This window comes from Nesoenas mayeri (assembly GCF_963082525.1).
Source record: "Nesoenas mayeri genome assembly, chromosome: 7".
NCBI classification, from domain to species: Eukaryota; Metazoa; Chordata; class Aves; order Columbiformes; family Columbidae; genus Nesoenas; species Nesoenas mayeri.
In genome coordinates, this window is record NC_137551.1 from 20,376,016 (window position 1) to 20,386,476 (window position 10,461).

The window sequence follows — 10,461 nt, forward strand, 5'->3', positions numbered from 1 at the left end:
CATTTATCCACACTATAAATGTAAAGATGAGTGCATCTTCCTTTCACAAAATTGTCTTCTGCTGGTGTTCATTCTCCTGCTTCCAGGCTACTCTGAATCACAGCATAAGAGAAGCTTTTCCAAAGGACCCAGTTAACACCTTTTAGCCAAAACACACACATCATCTGTATATATCTGTCTGTATCCCATCTTATCTCCAAAATGGAACAAATCACTTCCGTGCCCCTTTTCTTTCAGACACAAAAGGAAAATATTATCTGAGAAAACAGTGTTAGTTTTACCCTTTTTTTTGGCATTATAGGACATAATTTATTTTTCTGTTTATAATCACTAACAAAGTCCCAGAAAAATGCAAAGCTTGCCATTTTGAGATCTTACACTGATTGTAACTTACTATGTCATAGGCCCTTTTAGCACCAGAGACATCATTCTGGTTTAGTAATCCCTTCAGAAAATTCCTTCCAACAAATATAGAAGACTGTCATCATGATGAGGAAGATCCTTTCCCCTAAAACTGCTTATCATCCAAGAATAAATAGCAAAGAAAAGAATGGCTTTCCGAGATTTAAGGGATCACCATCCATTTATCAGGAAGATATTAGTACAAGTATCATACATAAGCCACTTACCCTTTCCAGTGTCTTACAGTCATCTGAATGTCAGTTAAAAAAAAAATAAATAAAAAAAGAAGATGAAGTTATAATGCTATATCAACACACAGCTGTCCTAGTGGGCACTGGGAACACCAAATGACTCGCATTGCTGAGCCCTGCAGTCATTGCTGAAGGAATGATGAGCTCACATTTCATTCTGATTCACATACTGTGGTGAGACTGTGAGGCTCACCCTTCCGCGCCCCGCTGACGCCCTCTTCCCAGCCCCGACACCAGATCTGGCTTGTTAACATGTCTGGAATGAGCGTGAGCCCACCTCTCAGCTGGCAAGGCCAGGGGGCATACTTGGATTCCCAGGTTGGAAGATTATCTCATTCAAGCACAGCTCTCCCACAGATATATAAGCAAAGCCAGTGTGGTGGTCCCTGCAGAGCTGGCTTCAGCACTTGGGAGTTTCAGCCATACAGGAGTGCAGCCTTCAAACACCAGCAAATATGATGATGATGAAAGTAGAAGACCTGGTAGGTACAACCTTCTTTAATTTATTCAAAATTACTTTTCTTTCTAGACTGTCATTATACCAGGCAGAGAGAGAAAACCTTTGTGGATCATCAAGATGATTTAGCAGGTTACCAGCCCTGCTGTGCTCTAGGTGTAAAACGTGTACTATATGTTATCCTATTATATTCTCACTTTAACTTTTCCTTGGAAAGTGAGCTCACCACTGATATAACTACATAGCTGTTTGGAGTTTGCATCAGAACATAGTTCATGAGGAAGAAGATACTGACCAAAATTTAGCTATGTATTTTCCTTTGACCTTGATTTTAGTTGGTTTTTTTTTTTAGAAGCTATTAACTTCATGATCACACTGAGTAATTCCAATCCAGTAAGGAACTGGGAGGAGGTATCAATACAGAGAAACCTAAGTATTTTCCAAATCTAAACTAACAGTTTAGTAATAAGTATTCTTTTCTAATAATAAACTAACAGTTCCTACATGTACTGCTGTACATGACATAACAAGTCACTGAAAATTAATGTCTAAACCAGACCACAAGTCATGGAACATTCCACCGTAGGGTTCAGACTACGAATGCCTGATTTCATCAATAAACTGGGAAAATGGGAATGATCCAGTAAAACACTAGAACGTCATACAGAAACCACTTTTCTTCCCTGATGGCTTTGTTAAGATGCAAATGCCATACAGCCTAACTAGTTAATGCTGCCTTAAATTATTTGGCAAGGCCCTGACAGTTTCTCTAGTGTTAAACTCTATAACAAACACAATTTTACAAGGTGATTGAATGGAAAGGCAGTCTAGGACACTTTAATTTACTGAACCACTCTCAAAATACACAACAGCCTCTACTAAATTTGACATATTATCTCTTTGTACACACTTAATCCAACTTCAGAAATGTTTCCAAAAGCTATTGAAAGTTCTGCTACTGCACAGCATCATGCAGCTTCTGCACAGGAACTACCTTACGCTATTTTGCTGAATGCTATAAATGGGGACTTTGGTACTGACAATGATGGGTAAAACCAGCCTTGAAATTACTCAGCAACCTGATTTAACTGCCTTGGATGTGTTTCAATAAAACTGTAAGGTCTCAAGGGAGAAAGCCTCTCCTCCCACTCTACCTGCTCTGTTCCCCTGCTCAACACTTGCAGGGTGCTGGTGGCTGGTCAGGGTGACTCTTTCCACCACCACCTTTTACAGCCTTCGATGGGTCTCACACATGCGAGCAAGTGAACAAACAACAAAATCCCAACCGAACAAAAGATATGCTCTTCCCAACTCACTGACTTTTGTCAGTACAGCAGAACCTTAGCCTCAAGGAGAGAGTCAGACCATGAGTTGGCTTCAAGGATCTTGACTCAAGACCTGGAGAATCCAAGGGGGGTTGCTGTGTGGATGCAGAGGATCTGCCTGTGAGATGGCTCTAGGCATTCGCATACATAGTTAATTCAGACACAGGCTGCATGAGGTCTGCACTCTGTCTGTCACACACTCCTGGGGCATGACAAGAATGACATGTAATCAGCCCCTGGGTAATCCGTATTCCCAGGGTTGGCTGCTACTGCCTATATTATATCATGTTTGCTTTTACAGGTGACTGGGAAGAAGGTGGATGATAAAGAGACTAGCAGTTTCCTCCCTGAGGACTTCAAAAATGGAGAGTATGAAGCTGCTGTAAGATTAGAGAAGCAGGAGGACCTAAAGACCATCCCTGAACACTCACTGAATCGAGGTGATCTGGCTTATGAGAAGGAGAAAAAAATAGAAGCAGAGGTAGGCTCTTGGGGTTTGTGCTTGGTTTTTTATCGTCCTATGTGCACTTTCTGCTGCAGCCCCCGAAGTTTTGCCTAAGTTAGAAATACATGCGTGGTGAGCTAGATAAATTCTTGGGAGATTACCACCAGAGGAAGTTGGTCTAAAGTCCATTGAAGGCCATGGAGATCTGCTGGCTCCTGTAGCCTATGGATGCAGGCAGTAATTCTGTGAAGCAGAACCCAAAACTCCCCCTATAATGTTTGACCGAATCCCCAGGGGCTCCTTCCTGCCCAAAGTCACCTGTTGTTAGCTGATGGTAAGGGAGGAGCAATCAGAACCAGTAAGTCTCCTTCAGCTTGCACACCTAATGACTGCCACCAAATATAACTACCCCAAGGAAGATGTAAGAGTGCATTTCTGAAGCCAGAAGCCTTAGCTACCATGAAAGTGCTCTTTTTATGAAAACAATACATTATACTTACTAGCACATTTGAGAAAAACAGTTAACAAATGAAAGGAATACTGGCCTACAGAAAAGAACCATTTTGTATTCCTGGAGCATGACAATTCTCTCACTGTCCCTAAGAACTGACTTTCCTCCCCCCCCTCCCCCCCACCCATCCCCCAAAACACAGTAGTTGTAATATCTTAAATTCTTTGGTGAATAAGCAACCATCTGGCCTAAAAGTTTAAAGCGATTTGGGAATGAAAAAGTTTAACTAGCAGGAGGCATAAGACTTTGTTCTGAAAAAAAGAAGGGCGGGAAAGTGAGCCTCAGAAGTATTAAAATAAACACTACTGACCTTCACCTTCAACAGAGACATCATTACTCAGTATGGAAATTTTCTGAGTTCCTCCAAAACAGAGTCCTAAAAACTTTTTGGGTTTCCAGTTGATTCACAGTCCACTTGGCCAACATAATTATTTTCCATTAAGTCAGTGATCTATTGATCAAACCCTAAATGCAGAGAATGATAAAAAGAAGATGTGGAAGTAACCTGAAAAAGAATTCAGTTGAAAAAAAATGTATACCATATGGCAGGGTCTCACTAATGTATTTACCCTTAATGATACCGTGGGACAGAATCTGTCATCTGTATTCACCCTGAGTTACCCCTTGTTTGTGAATCCCCCATCTGAAGTCAAGGACATCTCGTGGTACCTGGGATCTCAGTTCAGGCAACACGTTTGCTCTTCATGTTACCAGTGCCCCATGCTGACTTCATGCAAGGGTGCTTTTTACAAGCAGGCTTCAAGAAGTGTTAAACATTTATTGCACTGCCCCTCCAAGGATACTGAGGACATTCTTTGTAGCTTACCAAAACGTAACCTTTGCTGACTGAAATGCTAAGATTGGTATAAAACTTGCTTTTCACTTTAGGGTATATTTTTCATCAAAGAGGATTAAGTTGCAATAAATCAGGGGCTACATCATAAAACTGGTTGAAGAAAAAACATTTGGTGGAAGTCAAGTAAAAGTGCAGGGGCTTCCCAGCTCCTATAATATACACATGAGATTTCTTAAGTTGTTGGGCCAGAAAGGATTGCAGTGCTGTTCTGGCCCGTGGCCTAATACAGACCAAAAATTAATGCTATATATCCCAAAACATACAGCTGAAGCAGCAGCTAGGAAGAGGTTCAATGGCGTATGAAAAACTATGGGTGATGTAGAATTTCTCACAGACTTAGTAACTTATTCTACCGGCCAATTAGCCCTAGGCTGTTTTGGTTTTTTCAAAAGAAGACAACTTACTTCAAATTTCATCTGGTCTTAACTGAGTTTGGCTGAATAATAGCACGCACTCTCCTGTCACTCCAAAGGGGAGAGGTGGTCACACTCAGCTCAACTTGCTGGCTTCCCTGATTTGTTTCAGCTGAAGAAAAAGAAATTAGAGCAGAGGTCAAAACTTGAAAACTTGGAGGATCTTGAAAAAATCATTCAGTTGAAGAAGAAGAAAAAATGCAAGAAAGTGAAAGCTCCCATTGTAAAGGAACCTGAACCAGAAGTTATTGTAAGTTACTTCAAAGTACCTTCTTCTTGGAAAATATCGATGGGGTTTTGTGCCACACACATTTATGCTCTGTGTATTTCTTTCCATCAGACAGGACCAGTGGATATACCCACATTCTTTAGAGCTGCACTGGAGAATAAGCTGCTAGTAATTGAAAAATACCTGTCAGACAAAGGGGATCCAAATGTCTGTGATCAGGTACAATCTTCCTTCTTACTACAAGGCCTGCTACAGATGAGAGGTTATTACAGAGCAAAAATAACATTTACTACTAGGTTTTGTAGCTTCCACACTTTTGAGGAGAAAAAAGGGTAGGGGGTGTAAATAAACACCATAAGTTTTGTATACTAAGTTTTCTAGTCATAATGGGGCCATTGGGACTTTTCAAAGTAATATTACCTCGAAAGAATCTTAATATTTAAAAGCAAACTGTTGGTCACCAGGAGACCCCGATTTTCTGTAGCAGGTGGTCTTCCAACGCTACAGATGAACAGGCAAGAAATTTGTCTGCAGAACGACAAAGAAAGTGATGCTGCCTGCCCTGCCCTCCATAATGCATAAGCATTTACAAAACGCAGCTAGCATGTTGGATGGTGGAAATTAACAGGCATAATTTTAAATTTGAATGCCATACTGCAGATATTTCTCACACCCTTTAAAATGCTGGGTAGGCAGCTCTCATCTCATAGGATGCTATTAAAACTTAGCAGATTTCAGGTCTCAATCGTATTAGCTCTTGAAAATGAACCAGCATAAAGTATGTATTTGCCATCATCCTAGGGAGGAGGGGAGAAAAGATTTAAAGAATTTTTTTTTGTGCCACATTTAATATCTGACTTCATACTGTTGCAATTTGCAGTACAAACGCACTGCATTGCACAGGGCATGCTCTGAAGGACATCTAGAGGTGGTGAAAAAGTTGGTGGAAGCTGGAGCCCAGCTTGAACAGAAAGACATGGTATGTACAACAACTTACACTGCTTTAAAAAAATTGCTCATTGTTTCATAAATGCCAAGAGAAGCACTTATAGAAGTGCTTCTTATAGAAGAGGACTGTTGCAACGTCTTGTAAGTTTACCCTTAAAATGACATTTTTGAGGAGAGGTTTCAGGAGGGGGTGTCTGCCTCCTTTTGCCAAAGTGGAAAATGCAGGAAAGGGAGCAACCTGTTGGCCAGCAGACTACCACAAACATCTAGCGTAGGGAAAGGGAGCTGAGGTCAGGCTGCTGCTCCAACCTGCTGGCAGGTGTTGGAGATACCACTGTCCCATGCCTGTATCCAGGGCACAGGACAACGCGTACATTCTCCACCAGGATTTCCAGGCTGATCTCAGAAGAGTCCCCTGGCTCCTCTGGAATGCCAGCTACACAGGTAGCTGAGGTTCAACTGCTTCTACAGCTGGTTTTGTTGCTTCTCTACTTCCAGGTATTTATCCCTTTGCTAAACAGCTGGAACCAGCCAGCCTTACTCCCCCTTGCTTAACTCAGCAGTGCTCATGGCTAGTGTAAGAAACAGGAGGAACAACAGGTAGAGCATTCCACTCCTCCTGGCAGAGCTGAGTGGAGAGAAAGTGAATCCTGGAGGGAAGAAGGGTTCTAATTCACTTTGTGGACCTACATAAGTTTTTATTTTTTAAAAAGAGAGCTGTTCTTTCCCTCGAACTCCATGTTCTATGCATTTTACAAGCCAAAAGGCATCAAATAAAAAATATTAACTAGCACATACAAGCCAGAAAAAAAAAAACAACATACCTGTCTAATGATAACTTCTAAGTTCACAGAATAGACAAAACACATCCTCTCTCACAGCAGTGTTGCCAAGATCTCAGTCTTTAAGAGAAATACGCGGTGAGTGTGAAGAGTGAGAAACTCACAGTACTAAAGAAATTAGGGCAAAATAAGAAAAGCTGTTACTAGAAGCAACTCAGTGATCACAGTGAAGTGCTTTAGGTTAAATCGCATGAAAATTATTTTGGATTAATTTAGAAATTTGATTAGAATGATTTAACTTTAAAAAAATATAATGATGAATTAAATTACTTTCCTTTTGTTTTTCCTGCTGCAGCTTGAATCTACAGCCCTGCACTGGGCTTGTCGAGGGGGGAACCTGGATGTTGTGAAATTCCTACTGGACAAAGGAATAAACAGAAATGCAAGAGACAAGGTATGTTCTTCTGGGACTTTGCAGCTTTTTAAATTGCAGATGCAAAGCTGACCCTTACTCCAAGTAGATAATTTTTGTCGGCCGTTCTTCAAGCGGTCTCTACCTGTTCCATTCCACTGACTGCCTGCTCCTCCTGCCCCTCAGCTGCTCAGCACCCCTTTGCACGTGGCTGTGAGGACGGGTCAGTACGACTGTGGGGAGCACCTCATCGCCTGTGAAGCAGATCTCAATGCCAGAGACAGAGTGAGTACCAACAACTTCTTACCTGTGAGCTATCAGGGAGCGTCAAGCTGCTCTCTGCCTTGACAGTTCCACTTACCTGTAATGATCCCTGGCTACGCGGTTGAGTCCGCACTGCAGCACTGGGCCAGTGGGACTGACACTGTGGTCCATGTCTCCTGCCCCCAGGAAGGCGACACACCGCTGCACGATGCTGTCAGGCTGAACCGCTACAATATGATCAGACTGCTGATTCTGTATGGAGCTAATCTAACTATAAAGAACTGCGTAAGTAATAGCAAAACCAAAAAAGCAGTAATTCAAAACATTTTAGAATATGTTTCCCTTCAGAGCAGTTTCATGGGTTTCAAGGCCAGGAGAGGCTATTGTGAATAGACTTAATTAGATGACTTCTTAGTTAATTAACGCGGAGCTGACACAGCAAAATTGTAACTTGGGGGAGGTCAGGGAGGACAAATCCATGCCTCTTCTAAAATCAGAACCTATAAGCTGGAACTTAAAACAACATCACATCTTTTTGCAATTTATTTTAATTACACATATCATTTATTGAAAAGATAGAACATACAGACACTTGCTCTCTGCACAATGCCTGGGATTCAACCACCACTGAGACAACAAAGAGCTTCACTTGTCAGAGAAATCTCCTTTCTGTTAAGCCTGCAGCTAAGGGCGAGCCCAAGCACTACATCTGGATGACTGGCTGTTAACCGGACTGTTGGGCAATAAATCCCCATGGCTCAGTGGAGTTCCAATTTAAGAAGCCCCACACCTGACTCTTTGCTCATAGCCACTGCAGCAGCAGCAGATGCATTGCTGGAGCTCTGCAGCCACTTGTTTAAACACAGCACATTGCAGACCCTTTCTCCCAAACCAAGTAGCAGTGGAATGGACAGTGGGCTTTACCAATGCCAGTCAATGCTTTTGATTGGCAATCAATCAAAACTTAAGGGGGCAAGGAAGAAACCAGTCACTGCAGGACTTTGCACTCCCTACTCCCTGCCCACACTTTCCAAAGCAGGGCACTCCCAGCATCACCCCTCACCAGGGGAAGGAAACTATGAAAAGCACAGCCCCGAAGGCCAAAGACTTACTCTCTCAGGCTTTGTCTGCACACAGAAGTTGCTTCTGTTTAATTTACATGTGGTTCATAACCTAATTAAACCAGTACAAACTCTTATCTGAATTCACCATCAAACAGAAGAGTGCCTTATTGAGGTTTCATCTAAAAGTATTCCTCATCAGTTTAAACTAGATCAAAAGAAACACCTGCATGGTCTGCTAGTCACACTATTTGCTAATACGGCTTAGAACCACTGAAACACAGGGAGATTTCATCATGAGTCTGAACAGCACTGGGACTAGACCTGTAGAGCAAAAGGACTCAGATGTCAGGGAGAAGAGAGTCTGACCTTGTGCCTGCAGAAGGGTCTCACATCAGGCGGACAGATACAGTATATAAATATCTAGGGAAGACCAAAGGACTCAGAAATCACTGGCTGAAATTAACTCTTGCTTCCTCTGCTTTTTTAACCAGCAAGGGAAAACCCCTATGGATCTTGTTCTTCAGTGGCAGAATGGCACCAAAGAAATATTCAACAGCCTGAAAGACAAATCCTATAAGAGTGTCCATCTAGGCAAGCTCTGAAGAGAGAAACCAGACTGCTATGTTTTTGCTGCTTTTAAACGCTTCAAGTGAATCTGGAGGAATATAGTCCTGAACATAGTATTTTTAGTGAAAATATTTATGGTACTGGATTATTTGAAGTACCTTCACTGAAAATTGCAAAACAAACATGCAAAGAAATTACTTTGAAAGGTAGATTGAGTGTTAAAGTTCCACTGGTCCTAAGATGACCTTATTTATTACTATTATTTATTTATTTATTTATTTAAAATGTAATTTTTAATGATTCGCAGTATTATCATAGCTTTTTTGATAGAGCTTTACATCCTAATGCAATCTCTGCCAGCAACATAAATCTTTTTGTCTTAAATGGCAGTGTTTCCAACTACATTAGCAACTTCCCTCAAGCCTTCTAATAGCTCTAAATAGCAAATACTTGCAACTGTTGCCTCATCTCAGCCAAATTCTCACTGTTAAAAGAAGATGTTAAATGAGTGGTGATATGTGAAGAGCAATGAAAGTGTACTAAGGTGCCAAGTGGATTTGAAGAAGTAGTCGAGTAATGGGGTTTACATGGGGTTTGGCAATTGTGGTTGACAAAGAGCTCAAGGACAGAGCTCCAACCATCACGTAGCTGTTTGGACTGTGGGATTCAGGTGCAATGTTATGAAGGTGAGAGGAGACAGTATCAGGAATGTGAATTTTTTTAAGATGGACTACTGTGAAGTCTGATAATTGAAGCAAATTATGTATATTTGTAAATTTGTACTGCTTTTTCTGTACATTTTGTACTGATCTATTTCAGATTAAATAAAGAGAGTGGTTCTTTTTACTTGGTGGAGTGGATTATGGAGTAGTGAGCATGCACAGGGTGGTTCTGTCTCTCTCTAAAGAAAGTTCGCATCTTGGCCTCTGTAAAATTCTTAAGAACCCCAAAAAAGTCTCAACTGCCTAGAGCAGCCAGCCCTTCAGTGACCTCCCTGCCCCTGTTAGATAAATGCCATCTCTTACTTATAGTGTTAAATGGAGACACATATACAAAAGCAGAAAGACAGAACTTAGGTAGCTAGTAAAACAAAGTTACAGTTTCATTACTGAGTTTGATTTAAAAATCTGTTTCTCAGCAAGGCAGTACTTACTATGTTGAGCACATCAGACAGCTTCAGCTATCTAAGCCAATGAAGACACTGAGTCCAGGGAAAGGCAGACACCTCTGTCTTTGCTTTAGCAGAATCAGACCACTCTTAACAGGGCTGCCAGCAGGGACACCAGTGTCCAGTTTCACTGGGATGTTACATGCTGAATTCAGTTAAAATCCTAATGCCCCACAGTGTGGCCTCCCCAGAAAATGCACCATAGGCTCTCACACACCTTCACCAACCTGTGTCAGCTGGCTTCTAGCCAGCAGGCTTTGCTGTCTGACCAAAATAATGTCCTGGGCAACTAGGCAGGGTCAGAAGTGGGCAGCAATGACTAGTTGTTACTGGGGTGCCAAATTTGGAGACTAAGTGAATTTACAGA

The 10,461-nt window shown here is 41.6% G+C and overlaps 1 protein-coding gene across 1 annotated transcript; it reads left to right on the plus strand.

Annotated features, from left to right (window-relative positions):
• Window positions 1–1,108: 1,108 nt before the first annotated feature.
• ANKRD1 (ankyrin repeat domain 1) lies at window positions 1,109–8,961 on the plus strand (the record flags this gene model as incomplete). Its single annotated transcript, XM_080348224.1, has 9 exons — window positions 1,109–1,135; window positions 2,737–2,916; window positions 4,773–4,910; window positions 5,001–5,108; window positions 5,770–5,868; window positions 6,975–7,073; window positions 7,218–7,316; window positions 7,482–7,580; window positions 8,851–8,961. 9 exons carry the CDS (start codon window positions 1,109–1,111, stop codon window positions 8,959–8,961), a joined length of 960 nt encoding a protein of 319 aa, XP_080204350.1.
• Between the last annotated feature and the right edge of the window lie 1,500 nt (window positions 8,962–10,461).